The 22,583-nt window shown below is 37.2% G+C and overlaps 2 protein-coding genes across 2 annotated transcripts; one reads left to right on the top strand and one right to left on the bottom strand.

Annotated features, from left to right (window-relative positions):
* Positions 1-1,339: 1,339 nt before the first annotated feature.
* On the top strand, positions 1,340-4,981 carry LOC105439761 (myophilin-like). The gene is made up of 4 exons (XM_011669130.1): positions 1,340-1,344; positions 2,008-2,074; positions 3,217-3,354; positions 4,787-4,981. Exons 1-4 carry the CDS (start codon positions 1,340-1,342, stop codon positions 4,979-4,981), a joined length of 405 nt encoding a protein of 134 aa, XP_011667432.1.
* Positions 4,982-11,247: 6,266 nt separating this feature from the next.
* LOC576674 (high-affinity lysophosphatidic acid receptor-like) lies at positions 11,248-22,481 on the bottom strand. Its single transcript, XM_011669072.2, has 2 exons — positions 22,134-22,481; positions 11,248-19,083 (listed from the first exon to the last, which is right to left on the bottom strand). Exon 2 carries the CDS (start codon positions 16,878-16,880, stop codon positions 15,618-15,620), a length of 1,263 nt encoding a protein of 420 aa, XP_011667374.2. The 5' UTR covers positions 16,881-19,083; positions 22,134-22,481; the 3' UTR covers positions 11,248-15,617.
* Positions 22,482-22,583: the final 102 nt, after the last annotated feature.

Here is a 22,583-nt window from a genome sequence, read left to right as displayed (position 1 = left end):
AAACTTAAACCAATGAAATGGAACTATGGAAGATATATTTTAATAGCGTGCAGGATTTCTCGCTCGAATTTGTCGGTGTCTAGAGGCTGCCATATTGTAAAAAAATAAATCGCCGCAAGATTGCGCTATATTTCCCATCTCCACATCTCCAAGAGTATTACGGATACACAAAACTGAAGTTCGCAGTGTGCTGCGGCCGTCAGCAGTGGCTATACTAGCTGCGCCGGTAGTATACTGGTGTGCACGCTGCCGTCCCATGTCTGCTGGAGCTAGAGGCGATCGCGCAAGGACCGAAACGTGGAGAGGTTTTTCGTTGTGAAAATCGTGAATCCTCTGGAATCTGGTGATTCCAAAAGACCAGCAAATTATGAACATCAACCAGTGAATCAACCGAAAGCTAAGATAAGTAAAAGAAACATGTTGACCTTGTTGGCAAGGTGGCGAATGTATACGGGCTTGGACTGGAAACTTCGTACAGAGCAGGCCAGTAGCCAGAGTTTGATGATGTTGGGGGGGGGGGGGGGGGAGGGGCACATACATGTAATTGATCGACGTCCTGGGGAGGGGTCTTAAAAAAGTTCAGCCGATCTTGGATCGGTTCGACCCCCCCCCCCCCCCCCCCCCCCGTGCCCCCCTCCCTCTCACGTGGCTACGTACCTGGTACAGAGGACTGGAAACTTCGTACAGAGCAGGCCAGTAGCCAGAGTTTGATGATGTTGGGGGGGGGGGGAGGGGCACATACATGTAATTGATCTACGTCCTGGGGAGGGGTCTTAAGAAAGTTCAGCCGATCTTGGATCGGTTCGACACCCCCCCCCCCCCCCGTGCCCCCCTCCCCTCCCGTGGCTACGTACCTGGTACAGAGGGAAGAGGAGATCTGGCCATAAGCTGCATGTTATAACTTATTAAGTTGGCAACTTTATTTAATTAGCACATTAACGATCGCATGGATTTTCCCTCAGCTAATACAAAGCATTGTTACCATAGCAAAGGAGCTGTTATGTTTTGAGCTTATTGGGGTATTGTTCGTCGATGCAAAGTTGATAATAAAATTACATAAAACATTCAGTATCTAACATTTGTGAAAGATGACATCAACCCCGTGTTGAATAGAACCGACTCTAAAGCAAACAAATGCAGAAACCGTTACCAAGTATTCAAACAATGCCTCATGTTCATCCAAGCGTGAACACATACCACACAAAAAAATGATACCAGATGATTTGGGACAAAACACTCTTTCATAAGATGTATAATAATTTCCTGTCCATAGATGATTTTAAAAATAATTAGCAATTTTCTAGGTGTCATTTTTGTTTTGACTAACACGGTATAGAAGATGGGGTGATAGTCCTAATGGAACAAAATTGTGCTTTTTATCCTTTATCAAAATAAATAAATAAATAAACCCTTTACAAACCCTTAAACGTACACACACACCCATACACATGACAGGCCCATACACAAATATTCAATAACCTAACTGGCCAAATTAGCTTCAACAAATGAATTCACTCAAAGTATGTATACCCTATCGTGTGTACCTTTAGTACATTTATTCTCTGTTTTGTACAAGCATACAATTAGTACATTTAGAAAGAAAAATGATGTCCCCTAGGGCATATCAATTTTAAATATTAAATCAGATACGCATATCCTTTGTATTGATGGATCGTTACGACATAGGGCTCATCTAATTAAAATTTAGTACTCTGATTTCTAATCAGAAGCAATGATTTTACTAGCTTATAACAGAAACTGACATTTGCCACTGATGACAAGTTTTATGAAATGGGCCCTGATCATTATCCTTATAAATCATTTTGACAACATTGCATTGCATTATACCATTTCTGCGACATCGCCTTTTTTCATGATTTTGTTTCAGAAAATCACGTTATTAAATATGGCTTAGACCATCTTTACCACCGTACTAACAGCACTATTGTATGGCAACATGTTAATAATAATGGTATTTATTTTTCTTAAAAATCATTTTCTCTCTAGATTGGTCAACAAATTCTGTCCCGGAGCAGTCAAGAAGATCGAGAATTCAACTGCAGTTTTCAAGCAGGTGGGTTTACCCGGCCCCCCCCCACTCCGTGAATGGAGGGATACCATGCGTGTTCCCAAACTCTTCGGCTCGTAACAAAAGAAAGAGCTCTACCGGTATTGACTTTACACACCGGACTTTTGCTGAATGGGGGGGGGGGGGGTGCTCAAAAAGGCTCGTATAACAAAAGAAAAAGGTCGACCCGTATTGACTTTACACACCTGACTTTTCCTGAAAAAAGGGGGGGGGGGGTCACTGGGAACACGCATATGCGTACCCTAAATAAGGTTGAGTGGGTGGGGGGGCGGATGGGTTAACCGGCGTTAAAGTTCATCCTATGGTTATCAGAAATGTCACTGATTACATATTTAAAGAAATTATTTATGTAAAATAATGCATGTGCATTACATTTTTATTTACGTCTTTATATTACCCGTTACACGGAAAGGCCATTTTAAGTTAATGGGAAAAGATGTTGCAATTGAATCATTCCAAAATTTTGTTTTTATATGGGTTTAAATGGCACCAATTTCTCGTGTTTTTTGTTTAATATAGGATATGAAAAGTTAAAAAAAATTATTAAATTAATTCCTCTAAGTCTTCGCCTTAAAGGAAGAAAAATGCTCACTTAAACACAAAATTGGATAATGAACGAATGCTATTCCAAAATCTCATACATACGAGCATTGAAACCTCTCTTCCTACTTTGATCTGAATCTCACAGTTGATCTAATTGCTATTCCAATTCTTCTTTCCCTCTTTTTGCACTACACGTCTAATCTTCATATTGCATCTCCACAATTGGACAACACATTCTCCTACTTATGGTACGTACACCCTGGATCACCACCTTTCGTACCTATCTACCGCTTACCTGGTCTGCCTGGTGACCTTCCAACTTACGTCCATGGCGTCCACCGACCGATGTCCACCGTCTTTTGTACACTGACCAACGTACAACGTTTCTGGCCTGTACTCCCTGTTGCACTTCCATTGACACTGCCCCTCTATCATGGCCATACAATATCTACAATCTGCATTTCTCTCTGGTCTTCTCTGGATACTGTTTCACTCCTATTGGTACACCCAATCTCTGGCCTGTACTTCGCTACCATTACACCCAACTGCACTCCGGCTAACTTGGTCTTGGACACCTTAAACAGAGGGCAAACCTTGAATCCTTCATCGATGGATTGAAGGCCTACGGGCTCAAGGACCAAGATGTCTTCCAGGTCAACGACCTTTATGAGAACAAGAACATCCCACAGTTCACAGGGTGTATGGTCTCCCTTGGCCGCTATGTAAGTGTTAAGATGCAAAGAAGCTCTTCATCAACTGTACATATTTTGGTTGTAATCTATGTTCCGCTTCCTTTTGTCACGTTTGTAGAGATAGTTTATTCATCATGGTGTGTCTTTCTAGAACACATGGAATCGTTAGAAGATGTGAATAGAGAGGAAAGAGATAACATGGTCAATAGGTTTACCAATAGGACATGATCGTAATGTAATAATAGTTAATGCACACATCTTCGTTAAGTGCTTTGTTACAAATTATTTCATTCACAAGCCATGTTACGAAAAATTGTATTTCAGTAGTCTGAATGCGAATTGTTGCTGGGTAGGAAACACATACTGACTTGTCCTTCCTAACAACACGTAGTGTATGCAATTTACATTCTGACAATTGAAATGCAATCGTAACAGGTGAATGAAATAATTAATATCGAGGCACTTAATTATACATGTTGATATATTACGAAAATTCCCTATTCAATGTATACCGTCTTCTCTTGATGACTCAAAAGCTTCCCACAGACTTGGCAGACATAGCAACAACTAATTAATGCATAATGGATTCTATCCATATTGCGCAATTGGACAATAAGGAAACCTCACCCTAAAGAATAAGTGTACGTATTCTAACAAAAATGAGATTTATTCTTGCCCTATGATGTATAATATTCCTTGCGAAAGTGTACAAAAGATATATAAATGAAGATAATCTTGGCATAATTTAATGTTTTTTAGCATGACATGGGCGCAGCCATTTTCTTGATATGACGTACCAGATGAGGTTGGACATAACGACTTTTTAATTCAATAACGAAACCTGTATTTCTTAATGAGGGAAAATCCTAGCTGAGAAGGTAAAATTTAAATTTGGGAAAAATATATAACAGGGAAACATTATTGTTACTCATGTATTTAATAATACTAAAATATAACACATAACAAATCTATTTTATTTATGCGAAATTTTCACTCCAGAGGTGCACCAACTTGTTCATGCAATTTGCGTTCTGGTAATTGTAGAACAAAGGATCATAGCAGGTGAATAAAATACTTCATCACCACACACATTTCGAATGATAAACGACTTCGCATAGTACGTCACGTTATTAAGAAAATGGCGATTCCCATGTCGTGCTGTGAAAGTGTACACTTGCTTTATCCCTCTCGCTCTACCAAATTTCGGTAATCTTGTATATTAATGGGCAATAATACAATACATTTCTCATAAACACTTAAGTTAATTCTTAGATTGAGGTTTCCTTTAATTCATTTTGAAGTCCAAATAATTTGTTTCTTTCTGTGAATGATGTTTATCAAGCAATCTTTCACCCATTTGAACGCACCTGAGACGAGAAATCTGTAAGTGTTTTATTGATGTAGAATTAGTAGGATACGGGCCATTCATTGGTGTCACTTCGTCTTTCTTCGGTCCATACAGGCCCAGTCCCAACCCGGCTACGACGGCCCTATCCTTGGGCCTAAGCAATCCGAGGGCAACGTCCGTGAATTCACCCAGGACCAGATGGATGCTGGCAAGCACATGATCGGACTCCAAATGGGTTCCAACAAGGGTGCTTCACAGGCTGGAGGAGACTTCGGCAGACCACGACAGGTCCACTCAGAATTCAAATAGACGACATATCCCGACAGCAGCACGTGACCTCTCAAAGTTTCAAAATGGCGTCGACGCAGTATCCGCGGAAGCAAAAAAAAAGAAAGACATCCGAAGTCTTCCAATATTTTTTTTTTTATTTACGAAAATACATTGCAAAACCATTGACCCTGTATCCTAATCGTGTTGCTATAAAAGAAGTCGCGGTATTATTTCCTAAACTCAGTGCATTATCAAATCTTGAACTGTGAATTTGAAATAACAGAGAAATGTTCTGAATGATGCTGGTTTAAACATGAAATTATGTCGATGCCATTAGAACCTGGTCAAAGTTTTAACACGAATCACCACATTCAAGTGTTGGTCAAAACTAAGATCTTTTTAAAACGATCATTTCGAAAACCATTACTCATGACATTGGTAAATCGAAAAACTTTGAAAGGATCACTTTTGAAAATAATTAGAAAGCTTTTATTACCAATTTGTATTTATTTCAGTTCATTTTCTAAAGAAATCGCAACGCTCAATTTGTTTGTATGAAATGGAAGTATTTATGTCAATTTTCAAAATGTCTTTGTTATGTTCGGGGCTAATAGCACTTCGGTAGATAAACGTATTGCAAAAGTTTATTTAAAAATGAATAATTTTTATTCTGTACTGCTGAAAATATTGATGGACATACTTATTTAAGTAGTAGGATGGATAGTCAAATGTTTTTTGTTCTTAGATTTTGTAGAAAAGGGGAACGGTGCACAAGGTTACATGCTTTTGAAGCAAAGATTATTATAAGCACATTGGCACAAATGGAAAAGATTGGTGAACTTAGTTATACAAAAAACGAAAAAGAAAAAGTAACATGTATGTTGGTAACAAAAAATTAATGTCTGTAGAAGAAAGCCATTTTTCATTATTTGCAATATTTCATCATCAACTACTTGTTCTGTATCTATTTACGTGAAGGAATTGTTAGACAAAATGCTGTAATACTGATTGATTAAAATCCAATCAGCGAGTTTTAAAATTTCATTTTTCAATCTCCGGCTTGTTTATACAAAATCTGAGAGACAATCACGATCTGGTGTTCCAACTTCGCCATGTGATCAGTATGTTTATAGAATGTAAATGACAATATCAATAGAAACCCAATAAAAAACAAACATCACTGTGATAAATTATTTTGCCCCTTACATCGCCGTAAACTTGGTGTTTATTCTTTTCTTTTTTGAGTGGATGTGTCTGAGAAAGAGATGGGTTTTTTTTATAACTCGATCAAATGTATTTTTGAGATGATTTTCAAATATTCCACGTAGCTTGGACTGTACAATGCCTGCTTTTGATATGCTGAAGAGTCTTGGATAGCATACATTCCATAACAACAATTATCTACATTTTGCTCGATATATCATCTCTCATGATTTGTGTGTGATCACAAAAGTTCAAAATTCCTGCACATTTTCATTAGTCTAATTGTCTGATGTCTTTTAGCCGTGCTCAAAATTTCTTTCAATTCATAAAAAGGAACAATTTATGGCATTTTATATACGCCTATATTATCAATATTATTAATATTAAATTATTATATTAATCTATCAAGACATTTGTTGAACACGCTCCCAGTTTCACTCACTCCTTAAAAAAACGTAAGGTGAATTGAAGTTATCATTGAGTTAAATACTACTCCTTTTGCAATCAAACATTTTATTGATCATTAAAGGAATGGTAAATGTTTAAAAGCGACTGTGGTGTGATTTGAATTCTTTAGCAATTCTTTTCTATCTCAATTCCACAACTAATTTTAATTCAATATCATTCTTGCCATAAAAAAACACCGCAAGAAAAGTGTCAAAAATTCATAAATGGTCTTCAGTCTGATGGAATTGAAAATGCTTGTAAAATACATATTCGAGCATCGATTAAAAATAATTGATAGAGTATTTATAGAATTGCAAGCATTAGCCCTCGAAATCCCATATTTTTCTAAGGTTTTCCTTACCGTGTTCATCATTTGGTTCTTAGCATGTAAACATATCTACTAGAGAGAAGGAGAGAAAGAGAGAGAATGACAAATGAAGATGTTAGGAGTGTTGATCATTTTTTTAATTATCTATTTTCAGTAAAACGGGCGTTTTTGCATGGTCATGTTACTTGACATATTGGGGACGTTATCATGCTCTTGACATTCAGCAGAAAATCATACTCATTTTGGCACATTAAATTACATTTTTACATTCATGAATTCTCAATTTGGCATAATATTATGAAGTGTAAACACATAAAATGCAGAGAGAGTCATTTCTATGCTTCTCCAAAAAAGAATATATATGAAAAACACACCTTGCATTTGATTGGTTCATCCTGTATACTGCACAGGCCTGACAATATGATGATTGTATCCGATTTTCTTCTAATAGTAATGTTTGGCTCACTTCTCTTTCCCCTCCAAAGGACATGCACCTCTTCTCATCCAAAATACTGCATATTTTACTTTACGAATTTAATGCATGTAAAAGTGGCACAATTCCATAAAATGGTTATTTATTAACATCGTGTTTGGCATCACAATCGTCACACATTTCACGCTAAGCTAGCCTTTAAATTTTTGTCCGCAAGTCACTTTTGAAGAATGACTTCCAAATACAGTTGAAAATGGAGGAAAGGAAGAAAACGGGTCCAAGGAAATAGAAGGGAAATTAAAGATACAGCTGTACAAGGGAAAATAATTTGTTACAAATTAAAGGGCAATCCAACCTTGTAATAAGTTATTTAAATAAAAGCAGAAAATAAGACAACAGATTGGAGAAAGTTTAAAATAAATCGGACCAATAATTAGCGAGTAATGAATATTTGAAATATGAGATCACTAAATCTATGCGAATCTCTAAGTGGCTAATTTGAGTCAGTGGAACATGACCCTCCCACCCACGATTGCCCAAACAGTAATCTCTTTGGGAAATATCAGATACAAATGCCCAAAGACTTATGTTTTCATAAGTGAGCACTAAAGGCATATTTAACACAAAGGGAAACTTAGTACCCGGTCTGAATTCCTTTGGAAAATTCCACTTAAGAACCAGCTCAAACCTGGCGTTGAAATTTTGGTAAAATGCGGACCAAATTGAGGGTCTTAAAAACGATTCAAATGTAAAACAGATCGGAAAGGGTAAACAATTATGCTAAAGGACAAAAATAAAACGATGCTTAATCTGTGTAGGCAATGATCTATAATAGATATCCCATCGTAGTTAAGTTAAATAGCTATGTATTATAAGTCGATGAGAGAGTGATGGGGGAGGGTCCTGCTTTTATAGATTAAAGACGTTTCCTTCTATCTTTATCTTTCTCTCTGTTTCGGTAATATGGATTCTAAATGGGAGAATGATAAGACATTTTACGAGAAAAGAAATACAATGAGAAGTTCAATACCTTCAGGAAAGGCATGGCGCTACTTAAACCTGGCTGAAATATTGTTACTATAGTAACTACCGTCTTCATATTCATGTTATCACCTCACCATTCTTCACGTTCCGCTGGAATGATTGAGATCATTACGTAATCATCAATGTCACGTGATCACAGTGAAGACGCCACCACCATCATCACAAAGAGATGCTTAGCAGAGGAAGCGCTCTCATTACATAATTGTGACCATCATCCATTTTCATTTCTCAAGACCCAAGGGCTTCACTCACATCATTGTAAGTGCATCATTTTCTTTCTTTTCTGTTGTGCTTCTTTTTCTCTCCAGCAGCCATGGATTGTATCTCGTTTCTTGTCATTATCATAAAGTCATATCAGAAATAGACCTATACGACGATCACAATGCTAATTCTAGTTTGGTATGCAAACGAATCATTGTTGCTTGTTCCAGCAATAATTATTGCTCATATTCTATTGAACCATCCATGAGAATACCCCAAAATATGTTTTCGCATTATTTCCATGCATAATTGAATCATCTGGGACCCGTTTCACAAAGCCCTTTTTTTCCAATGACAATGATCAGTTTCGCATCTGCTGGTAACCAATCAGAAGCAAGGATTTCACTAGCTTATAACAAAAACTATCATTTGTCACTGATGACTAGTTTTGTGAAATGGGGCCTGATCATTATTCTTTTTTTTATTGACAACATTGCATTGCATCAGACCATTTTGATGAGATGCAACCAGGCGCTTACACAGGGGGGGGGGGGTGAACCCCCTCCCCTTCGGTATTTTTCGGTGTGTAACCCCCCCTCAACCCCCCTAACCCCCCCTTGCAATGTTTTTATTTTTTTTATTTTTTTATTTAAAAAAAAAAAAAATGACCTTACCCCCCCCCCCCCCCCCCCCCCCCTAACGGAGCAAAATGTCAAATTTTCAAATTTCGAGACAAAAAAAAAAAAAAAAAAAAGTTTCCTCTTCCTCTTTTTGAAATTACTTTTTTTTATCAGTGTTTCACTTTCCGAAGCAAAGTTAAGCGATGATAAGTGAGATGAAGAGAGGGAGGGGGAGACAGATAGAGAGATGGAGAGAAAGTGGGAGACAGACAGAGAGATGGGGGAGAGGGAGAGGTGGTTGGGGGGGGGGGGGAGATAAATCGTCAAAAGGAGTACAATGGGGGAAATGGTAGAGAAATGAGGTAAGAGGCCATTTTGAATGGAAGAACGGGAGAGAGAGAGATGACAAAATATACCTGAGGAATATGTCAAAAAGAAGAGGAAAGATATGGAGCAAGAGAGAAAGGGACAAAAGTGGTGGAATAACTTGCACGACTAATGTTTTTAAAAAACACTGAGAATTGAGAAAGGGGAAATTGAGGAAGGGGACCAAAAGAAATTAGATAGGAGCATGGGAAACTGGGTTGGGAGCTATAGATTTGGGTTACACGAAATAACAGAAGAGGAGAAGAAAAAGAAAAAATTGGCGGATGCCAATTTCAATCTTCAAAATAGAGCCCCTATTCGCAAATTCGTTCTATTCAGGTGACATGAATTTGTTTGTATTACTTGTTACAGCGCCATCTGTAGAGATTTGTTCGGCTTCGTCAGTTTTCTTGGCAAATACCTATGACGTATAGTTGATGAGCTGAAGGCGTTACAACATCCCCACGCCAACCCCGACCCCAGTTTTTGTTTCAATGAATAAATAAATAGAATAAATTAAAATATAACAAACAACCACAGGGGCTCATGGGTGGGGGGGGGGGGGGGGGGGGGGGGGCTAAATGCATATTGGCGGATCCAGGGACTGCATGGGGCACACATCCAAAAAAAAATCAAAAAAGTAAGGTCCTCCCCCCCCCCCCCCCCCCCACTGTGCCATTGATTTCGGGGCGAAATTATCTGCAGAGAGGGAGTAAGCGGGTTCAATGAGTGCAATTTCCTTTAACTCATGCAAGACTTGACACTTGCCAACCCCCCCCCCCCCCCCCCTCCCATTGTGCCATTGATTTCGGGGCGAAATTATCTGCAGAGAGGGAGTGAGCGGGTTCAATGAGTGCAATTTCCTTAACTCATGCAAGACTTGACACTTGCCAACACCCCCCCCCCCCCCCCGATCCGCCACATATGAAGTTTTCTCTGCACGCAAAATGTTATATGCTTATTTTGAATGTAGTACTATTACATCAAAGAAGGATGCCACATCCATCAAAGGGACGGTCACAATTCCGTTTCTATGGTAACTTCATTTAATTAGCACATTAACGACCGCATGGATTTCGTCTCAGCTTATACAAAGCATTGTTACCATAGCAAAGGAGCTTGTGGTATTGTTCGTCGATGTAAAGTTGATAATAGAATTACTTTTACATAAAATATTCAGTATCCAAGATTTGTTTTTGCCATGTGAAAGATAACATCAACCCCGTGTTAAATAGAACCGACTCTAAAGCAAACAAATGCAGAAACCGTTACCAAGTATCCTGGAATGAAGGTTTAATATTTAAATCACTTCACCTAATATTTTGTCTCATCCAATTTAGATTTAAAAGCATATGTAATAATATTCTTAATGTCTGTAACAATAATAATGGGACAAAAAAATATTTTAGACGATTAGCGAGGTGAAGGGAGACAGAGAAAGAGAGAGAGAGGGGGAGGGGGGAAGAGAGAGAGAGAGAGGGATATGGGGCGATACTCATTCTGTTAAACAAATTCGCTTTTTGTCCTTTATCAAAGTGAATAAATAAAACAAACCCTTTCCTACAAACACACACACACGCATATCACAGGCATATAAACACAAATATTCACTCACCCAATAATATTGACCAAAGCTTCAACAAATGAATTCACTCAAAATATGTACCATATCGTGTGTACCTTTAGTACATTTATTCTCTGTTTTGTACAAGTATACAAATAGTACATTCAGAAAGAAAATGATGTCCCTTAGGGGATACAAATTTTAAATATTCAGTCAGATACACCATAAATATCCTTTGTATTGATGGAACATTACGACATAGGGTCCATCTGATTAAAATTTAGTACTTTGATTTTTTTTTCTTCAACATACATTTAAAAAAATATATAGATACAATTGACACTGGCTATAACAAAAATCACAAAACAGGTATATGAAGAACATTGACGCTTATACTGTTACAGAAATGGCGATAGATTATTTTGTATTTCTGAATTAAAAGGACAAGCATTTGTGAGGCATAAACGTTTCTGTAATATAGCTGAACAAAAATGTGCAAAATTCTCAATTTCAAACATTAATGAGATTGTCCACATTAGGCGTTCTGTATGTGCTGCGAGAGAACATTTATTGTGTGAGCTAGCCCATCGACAAATTAATGAATTTCTAAAATTATGGTACCAAATTTGAAAGTAGATTAGAAGGCAAAATAAAAGATTTATCAATTCAGCATTTACTGTTTTTTGACAAAGTTATAAATATTTCTTTTTTGCCTCAGATTTGATAATTCTGCTGTTTTACATACAGGCGTTTAATGCTCTTTTGGTTCTCAATTGAACAACAGAAGCAAATACAATAAACAAAATAAACCCCTCAAAAAAGTTCTGCAACTCAAGTTTTAGTGTTGATATCTCTCTCGTTAGTACAGTATATGATCAATCTTGACATTATTATCATTGAAAAGCCTTCAAAAGTCATACCGTCAGTAGTGAATTCTTCAGTTGTTTGGAGGATTAATCATGTATTGACAATAACAAAGCATTTTGCAACATGTAACTTATGACTTGGCCCCATATTCGGGTGAATCTGCACAGTCTTTGAGTATGCTTACATAATCATTACAAACAGGGCATCATTGTAAGGGGGAAATATACAGGCTTTTCAATGATAACAACGTCAAATATGATAGTACTGTATGGGAATGTCAGGTTAGCATCTCTGTGATTACACCGCATATTGTGTAAGGTCGTGAAATATGCAGCAACACTTTGGAATTACTTGTGCAGTTACAACATATTTTCTGATTATTTCCTGTAAATAGTATGTTCAAGAAGAAAGAAATATTACATCAAAACCATGTAGGCAGCAACAAAGTGGTTTACTTGTGCAAGGAACAGCAACAACGACAAAAACAAGAAATTTGTTCAAGATCGATAGAATTTTTAGAAAAATAATTGTATCATAGCACTCTACATGTATATTTGTATCTAATTAGATTATATGTATACTGCACTCCTATTACACAAACAAATATCTATAAGCATAAAATGACACAAAGAATGAATACTGAAGACATAAAAGATGAGTTGTTCTCAGTCTCTTACAAAAATATATAAACATTATATTGGCCTCATGATATGTGCCCTATACTTTGAAAAGGTGAACAATGTTACATGAGGAATAACCAGAGGTATAGGTAGGGAATGCTAATAATTCACAAATTTTCTATAGGTAAGACTTTCTGAAGCCGTGATCAATAGCACAGTACTGAATACTTATATAATACCCAAGTCGCGTCTAAGAGACCGACAATAGATGATTTAAAATCCTTCAACTTTATACAAGCTCAAAGTTAAATGTAAGTCCTCTAGCATTAGCTCATAAATAAATAAACAGATCAGCAACAGTTTAAGCAAATCTGACAAAAAATAAGAACATTACGTCTGAAAAATGTCATTAATTAAACAAATTCAATACATGGACCTCCATGGTTTACTTTACCATTTGTTCTGTTTTAAAAACTTAATAAATTTCTGTTATCTTTGCAGCAACCACTTAATTACACCATTACACATATATGCTCAATATATTCCTTCATAATTTGGAATTTATTTTATGACAATTTCAGTAGAAGAAATGGGAGAGTTGCTCCCATGGCATATCTTATACATGTACTAACTAATTTTGTATTTGATCGATTACAAATGTTAAATTTACATCTTTCTTTTACTTTGTCGAAAATCCCTCACACTCTCTGTTTCTCTATTTTTTGTTTTGTTAAAACAAAAATATCTAGTTAGAATTTTCCTTTAAGGATCACAAAATAATAAATCAAGATGAAACTCTATAGGCAAAATCCAGCTTGCAAGGTGAAAAGAGATTTCTTTGATTTTCTCTCCTATTTGGGGGCAGAATGTTAGAGGTACACCAATGAGATGTACATTTATGCCTGCCATTAAGTAAATTTCTTTATAGAAAAAGAGACATCCACACACAAAAAAACAGCATTCCACACAATAGTTATTTATAGAGTGTACAATGTATGTCCAAAAAAGAGGAGATTTTCAGCCACTTTGATATTCAACCCAAAAACCAGAGACTACCCTATTTCAGGTTTGAAATGTCAAAAATGTAAATTAGTGCTATCATGTGAAACAAAGGTCTTTAAACATGCAAAACTCCCTCAAACTTAGGTCCCGTTGGATTAACCTTACCACCCATGGTAACTTTGCCTTTGATATCAATTACCATGGCAACATCGTTCAATAGCCCTGCAATCAAATCAAGATTTTCATGAGAGTTACCTTTAATGGCGAGCTTTATGCAATGGGGCTCACATTTCAAATCATTGCTCAAACCCTGCTAGGATGCCCTTAAAATTAGTCCAGCGGATTTCAAAATATAAAATGTATTGATAATAACACGTTGGCAATAACCTTTGGGATGTCTGTAAATGTTTATCCATCAAAATAACCTGAACAATTTGAAAGAAATTCAAGATTGATATCTTGTTTGGTGTTGGTGATGGTTTCAAACAGCAAATGACAAGGCTCATATTTTTTTTGTTTAAGAAGTAGTACAACTGTACACTAAGATATGACACTCGCAGACCTTCAATAACCAATGTGAAAAGATGAGATGTCAGTTTACATAAACACAAACAAATAAAGGGGGCAATGGATCCCCCCCCCCCCCCCCCTCCGCACAGAATATTTTTTAATCAAAGGAAGAAAAGGACAAATTTATATAAAATAAATCCATGTCACTGGGTTGTAATGAATACTATTTTATCTAAACACAATATATTAGGCAGACAGCTATCCCTTTAATTGAAGAGAGGACACCCTGCATCAGGCACCAATACCAGACAGGCAGTTAAGAAATCAATAACTAACAATCAAGGTGTATACATTACATACCTGTGCATTTGGAATATGGAATACCTGTACAGAAAATATCACTTTTGTTTTCTAATCAAGGTGCAATTCATATGAAAGTAACAAGTAGACAAGTAGCAGACTTTGTGCAGAAAAACACACAAATTATCTCCTTTTTGACCAAGTGCGCCCATACAAGATACAGTAGCCTGTGCTATAGTCACACATTTGGCATAATAATGCTATTTTAACAGTGTCTTAAAAAAATTGCAATTAAATTCAAAATTAAAACATGCTGGGTGTTAATTTGAAACTTGAACGGGAGAGGGAAAAAATGCAAGGTCTTACACATGGATAAATTAAATAGACCAGTACATGTACACGTACACTGTACATGGGGGCCTACAGCCCAATACAAGCTAGCTTTCAAGTACTGTAGGTCTTATAATATTCCTCTCAGTTAAATCAGTACTCTATATTGACCACTTTATCTTTATATTATTTATGTATGTATCATTAATTGTAATTTCATCACAAACAAAAAAACTTGTACGGTACTTTATTTTGAAATGTATATGAGGAATATGAAAATAAATGAAATGAAATTTTTAAAAAATGGAGGTTAAAACTTCACACAAACAACGTAGTTCAGAGTAAAATTTTACAAAATTTGTTTGTACAAATATACTCTGGACGCATTATACTACTTAAGTAGCTCTTTGCTACTCAAACTATTGTTATGTCTGTGCTATTTCACTAAAAAATACACGTCATGTACATGTGAGTGTATGTTAGAATATTGAGTTGTTTAAATTGAATCTAGCTGAGTTGAATACATACAAATATGGCAAAATGTTTGTCCTGGCAATGACTATATTATAAAGTAAACTTGTTGAAATCTTGGAATGTAAATTCTTTTCTTGGTAGAATATATAATCTTTTCAGATACAGCATAGTTAATAGTACATGTATGTAAGCACACAAAATTGGGTACATGTAGCACTAGAAGTAGTAGCACACTATCACATCACTTTATCCAAAACACAAATAAAAAATATCAATTGACAATAATTAAAATTTCATTTCCTGAATACAGTTACAGACAATATCTGATCTAATACTCTTTTGTAAACCTATCTACGAGTTGGCATGTCATACTGAAGATTGCTGATTACATTCGTACATTGCACTTGGTCTGATCCTGCGTCTTGTCCTTCCTGGCAGGTGTGGCAAGAGCTTGAATGTCTTTGGCGCCAGCTCGCGGCACGCTTCCCGGAACTTCTTTATACGCCAGCAGTAAATGATTGGATTGAACGCAGAGTTGAGGTACGTGAGCCACAGCACTATGGTGTGCATGACGTCACCTCCTGTCCGAACTGAGAAATGGTAGACTAATCCGCTGATGGCGTACGGCGCCCAGCAGACCACGAACACGATAAAGAGCAGCAAGATGGTGGTGAACGCGCGCGTCTTGAAGCTCATGTCGACATTGACACGGGAGGGTCTGTGTAAGCCGGCCAAACCGAGCTTGGTGGCCTGGCTTATGCTGAGCGACTCGGGATGGTTTTGTATCCGCAGCGAGTTGCGTCTCACTGTGTTGAGGATGAAGAAGTACGCGAAGAGCATCGCCACGAAGGGGATGAAGAACACAGCCAACATGAGGATGATGTAATATACTTTGTCCGCCAACCCATCTGTTTCTACCCAGCACTGGGGAGGTCCAGGCCCCCTGGGGAAGGCATACTCCCCCCAGCCGATGATCGGCGGGAACGCAACCACAAAGCTACAGAACCAGGACAGAAGTATCAGAAGCTTGGCCCTGTGCGGATTCAACTTGTCTTTGCGGTGGACGATGATGAAGTACCGATCCACCGATATCGTGGCAAGAATAAATGTGGCTTCTGAGATGAAGAGAAAATACAGAAATGCCGTTATCTGGCACATGATGTCACCTAGTATCCACTCACCTAGCACGAGGACAATGAGCGCGAATGGCATGCAGGTCACGGCAATCATGATGTCGGCAAAGGCAAGGTTCGCTAGGAGAAGGTTGATGGCTGATCGCATGGCTGGCTTCTGGTACACAATCAAGCACACAATGCAATTCCCTAACACAGCGATCATGATCATCAACACCATAGCCATGCTGAGGATGATGACTGCACCTAGCCCCATTGGCAGCTCAGGCTGCATCGTGTTAGAGTCGTTGCCCAGAGACATAGTAGAAACGTCAGTAGTCAGCTCCCATGGCAAACTGCTTGTTGACACCGTGGATTCCGTGGAGGCAGCCGTTGAGAAGAGTGCAGTGGTGGTGGTGGCAGTGGTTGTGGTCTCCATGGCGACAGGAGGTGGTGGCACCGGAATGCTTCCGACTGGCAAACTTCTCAGAAGCGGGCTCCACAAGTCAAAGATCATTCCTCTCAGTTAATGTCTCACAATGGCAAGAGTGACATCTTTCATAATCAATTTTTACTCTGTACTTGTCCAATGTAATCACTGGCTCTCACAAAAACATATTTTTGAAAGAATTTTCTTCCCTTTTTCATCTTTAGTGAACACAAGACCACTCTCTCAACAGGTACTTAACTTGGGGGGTAATGAGACCCCCTGTTGGGTTTAGCACACGGAATACCTTCACGTACAGGTATACAATGAACAAATGTAATACTTCATATCCACAAAACATGTTAACTTTCATAGCCACTTTCCAGAATGGATAAACTGGATATCCATGGTGGAAATTGCACTCTTCCTAGAGCTCTTTGTGCCAAATAAGTGTAGAATTCATCTACATATACTTGAATTTAGAATTAAAAAAATCAGAAGTATTGATTGAAAATATTTAAAACTATTTCTGCATTTATATCAAGACTACCTTAATTAGTGCCATGATTTTACTGTCCAAACTTTCTGAGATGTAAACATATATTCATAGAGGAATTATTTTGTCCACTCAAGGTACATGCATGTATAAATATTTGGAGCACCAACAACAGTGTCCTAAATGTCCAATCTGGGCTTTAACATGTCAGAATAACAGGAGATATATGATCTTCATATAAGATCAACAGCAAATGAAAATTCATATCATTACAGGTATGATTACGTTTTCTTCATACCACATGAACAAGCATACAATCTAATAAGAAATACCTTACTGCAAAAATAGAAATCTTTCTATGGCACTTTTTTATGTCCTCAACAGCACTGGTATGAAACACAATTGATGATAATTAAACAGGTGCACATGTACAAATAGCAATGCAACAGGAAACTGAACCTTTTAATATGCACTAAAAAAATACTTTAGATCAAATAAGATATCTATATATGACCCATTTATATCTAATAATCTATATTTGGCAATGATATGACACAATAAATATTGATGATCAAAACACACTAGCACACAATCTACATGTATACGGACATGTACCGGTTCTACATTTAGTCTTTGTTTATTAAATTAATCATAATTGAATGTCAATGTTTGATTATTCTTCATTAATTGCAGTCTCCTAACTACTAGTAACCCTTTAACGATATATCAGCAGCCACCTAAAATTGTCTGAAACAAACTTCCTCTTGTTTTTTTCTGAGTGTGTAGCAGTGTGTGCATTTTTTAAAAATAGAAATAAAAACCATCAATTTCTATACATATGCACATGTATCTCCTTCCACATACTTTCTTTAATTTATCTATCAGAGACATACAAACTGAATATTCAATCAAGAAATTTTTTGCAAATTCTTTCAGCTTGAGCACGGGCATCAACTGGCATCACTGAGTTGTAGTTTACTCCTCTTTTCATGTCCTGTTCACTCTTAGCCAAAACATGAAGATAGGTGCATTTCTTTCCCGTGTGATGACAGCTCTCCAGAATCTTTCAACAATGACTTTTTGATCATGCGATGAAATGATGCAACCAAGACTCCAATTCCCTGGCAAGTTGCACTGCTTCCTAATATAACATGAACGTAAATTAATTTTGATGAATTTGGCAATGAGTTGTAAGTAATGAGTTGTACGAAATGTCTTTGTAGATTTATGTTAGAGGTACGTCGCATCAAGGTGTATTGCTTTCGACATCAGCTAATCAAACAGAAAATTCCTGATGTGAAGCAGCCCATCATTTACTTCTATATCTTCTGGTAAAAGTAGAGGTCACAACTGCCAACTAGTTGGGCAGCTGAACGTTTTGTTTTCCAGCGTTTGTAGAGCACATGGATTTGGAGACAGGTGCAACAAATGTCTATGGAACTACATAGACGAGCATCTCCCGCATGAGGTGTCTTTGCATTTCTGCAAAATCAGAGTTTCAGGCCAGGGCAGGAACATCTATAAGGTGTGGCAGAAATCAGATCATTCAGAGTTTCTTTCTTGCTGCTTTCTCCCTGGATAGCAATTTTTTTACAATTTGAGCTCATCAATAGGGGAGAAAGAGAGATCTAATTGCTTGAATGCTTCCGTTCATCAGGTGCTGCGATATGCTTGACTTCCCAGCATGCTCATACAAAGATTATATTCAATCTCTGAACTCTGTCTTGAGAAGAACAAAAAGACAGATCCAATGGGCTCTGGTCACAGATCTCACCGAGCATCACAGATCAGAGAAACCTGCAGAGACGAGAATAAAAGGAATGGAACAAGTGAAATATGTATTAGACTAACAGTGGCAAAGTTGCTGAAGTGACAATAACAACAACATCATTAAATAGAAAAATATTACATGTTCATGCCAATGTCATAATAAAAGAAACTCAACATAATAAAAGAAATTACTTGTGTGAGTTTCTGTTATTTTAAATTTCAGTTCAGGGAGAATTTCTCAATACAAAAGGAGCATAAATAAGAAACGATCTTCACTTTAAAATATTATAAAAGTTCTTCTCATCACAATTACTTTATTTGATTTAATATAATTAAATGCAAATGATGACTAGTGGTCCTTATGACTAGCGAGGTTACCCCCTTCAGGACTTGATGCTACATTTACCCGTAGGCTACATGTATGTTTCCTCGCACATGAATGCACATGAATGCATGCCCAGCTATTCTGAATACAATCAGAATGACATACATTAAAGTGGGTAACTTATATCGGGTAAATATTCAATACTGTGTGGTCGGAATACACATGAATGTAGGTGGAGTTGAGACTTTTTGACTATTTTTTTGACAGATACTTCCCTTGTAAACTTTGGCCTATTATCATTTATAAGCACTGTTGCTCTAGCAAAAAACAAGGAGGTAGATCGACGTACATGAACATGAACACTAATAATAATAATAATAAAAACGTTACTTATAAAGCGCTTACCACTGAAGTCTCTAAGCGCTATTTAACAAAATAGACTGATAAACAATTACATATAAAACAAAACCAAAAAGTGCAATTAAACCACTACATGTACATGTACATATTTGTAAATAAACATGTTTATAAAATGGCTCTAGTATTTTAAGCATCGTGATTGGTCAATACGCGTCACATGACATTGACAAATTTTTGATGCAAGCACGATTTTGCAGAAATGAGTGCAGAAAAAGCGCAACAAAAAGTTATATTGCACGTGACCATGGAGATCCAGTGCGCGCGCGTACGTGTAGTACGCGCTCCCTCGAATGCATTGCAATTATTGTAGGCTACGCGTAGCTAATATTGTACGCTCCACCATGATCCCCAGCGCAACGTACGCGTAGCTTAGCTCTAGCATGGACTTACTAGACATAAAAAGCAAATTTTTATTTTACTTTTGCCTTGGATTTAGGCTTGTTTTGACTTTTGGATTTTATAATGAAGCCAGGAATTTCAGCTGTCTGATGTAGATTCGTCTCTAGACCCACTGTAGATCTAGACCTCTGTGGATTTTATTTTTAATCAAGGCAATGAATCCCATTGACTTTTTGGTAAGCTAGCTGCAAGGTCTTAGTCTAACTGTTAGAACCAACCTAACTCTAGATCTAGATCGAACACTCTAACTTAAGATCTAAAGTTTCGTTTGTTGCTATTTGTGTCGCTATTTTATAAAACAAATAACGCACTTGACTAATTGTGCGAAACGTAAATGCAGTGTACGCTCGGTTTCTTCAGATGGTTCGCACTGTCAACTCGCCGCAAGCGGCTCGTTGCACAGAGCGGCACCAATCTAAAGAAACCACGCGCGTACTGCATTCACCGCTATTGCACTCTGGGACGTGCATTATTTGTATAATATTTACACATTTGTACAGTGTAGGTGTGCTTTTTTGTATGTTTTAAACTAAAGGTACACTGTACATGTTCAAGGACATGAAGTGTGATTTCTTTTTACATGAAGTGTGATTTCTTTTCCTTTTTCCATAACCATACATGATGTGTCCACAATCACAATGTGCATGCTTCATGCTAAAAGCCACTTTTAATCTAAATATTTGAGGAGCTACAACGTCTGTCTGAAAGAAAAATGTACTTAGATCTAGATCATGATCAACAGTATACATGTAGGAACAAATACAAACACACACGCAGACACATTATGTTTGGACCAGACATCTGATGCTCACTTTATCTTATATACATTGTACTGTGAGGTAATACAATTAAAGTGACTTGGTAACATTGTTGAAGGTTGATGAAAAAATTGCGTCCAGTATTCGGTCAACGCATTGATATTCATGCAGTGCTTTATCGCGCAATTGTGTGAAAATAGTGCGCAAATACGCTCGCTCCTTGGCAACGGAGTTACCACACACAAATCGTGTGACAGAATTCTGGGCAGAAAAATGCTCTTCCTTCTTTCGGAAGTATTTTGCTTATCATCATTATATATTTTAAGTGACTATAAAATCCTGTTAGAGGAATAAGTTTCTTTTCTTTTGATGGGTAGATTAATTGCCAAATAAAAGAGGTAAGAATTCAAAATATTAGCGATTTCCCCTAAGTGACCAGATACTGGGCGCTCTACCCTACCAACTGATTGTATCTTGCCTTGCAAATATTATTAGGCCTAGACCTATTAATTTTGATGAATCATATTTTTTGATAAATCACCTGTGAAACCCCCATAGACTCTATTTGAAGTTAGGTCTCGTTGATTTTATGACTTTTTTAGATGCAGCGCGCACGCACGATCGGACATCCAATTTTTAGATCGCGATATCTCTGAAATCCTTCGACGATAAATTTTCCAGTTGAACCAATCTGTAGTAAAAAAATTTGCCGTCCATTTTGTAATAATTGAAACAAATAAATTTGTGTAGAATATGAGAAATCATAGATCGAATATCACATTTTGTAATAATTTTCTAACTGGTCACCCCTTCTTCATACAGTTGACTGATTTGTTAATATGCTAATGGTATTTTATCTCGATCAATTTCACCTCTTGCATAGGCCATGCACAAACACTTTAGCCAGCATTCACACTCACACAGTCCAATTTTACAGTTTGAAAGGGGTACGGTATTAGACTCAATCCCACTCTCAGCTAAACGAATCGGTGAAGAACACAAACAAACATGACACACACCAAAGTGCAGTGCCCGGCCGGCGGCCCAGACACTGCCAGACAAGAATGGACACTGCCACTGCCACTTCACATCGACATTCGACTCTCGACTCTTTTTTATTAGCTCCTCGCATTTTAGGCATCTAAACTGCTAAAGACACACACAACTTAACATACCTCTTTAGAAATTTTACACCTTTCTTTTGTGCCGTAAGAATCTGCATTTGTCATGATAAAAATGAGGAAAGTACACTTAATCTCTTTTTTTCTTCTAATCAGATGACGATAGTAGCCCAGACAACAAGAGGAATTTCCTACCATAAACAACGTACACGTACAGTACCGTATACGGTACAGTGCTTATTATAATTACATTGTTAGCCGTCCGATAAATAGCCCATTCTGAAGCCATACAACGCCCAAAGAAATATATCCGTATGAAACGCCACGATAGTTGGGTTTTTGTATGACTTTGATTATTTCCCAAATATATTTGCAGAAAAAACAACATTGAAAGTTGTCGACACTCAACATAATTGCACGAAACTAAACTCATCTAAAAAAAAAAAGGATCAGATTTTGGCCAATTTTCAAAAAAGGATAAATAAATGTACAATAATTATTGAT

The sequence above is a fragment of the Strongylocentrotus purpuratus genome, unplaced genomic scaffold (genome assembly GCF_000002235.5).
Source record: "Strongylocentrotus purpuratus isolate Spur 01 unplaced genomic scaffold, Spur_5.0 spur5_scaffold_21, whole genome shotgun sequence".
NCBI classification, from domain to species: Eukaryota; Metazoa; Echinodermata; class Echinoidea; order Camarodonta; family Strongylocentrotidae; genus Strongylocentrotus; species Strongylocentrotus purpuratus.
Note: the sequence above shows the minus strand (reverse complement) of the source record. Positions and strands in the feature narration are given on the sequence as shown.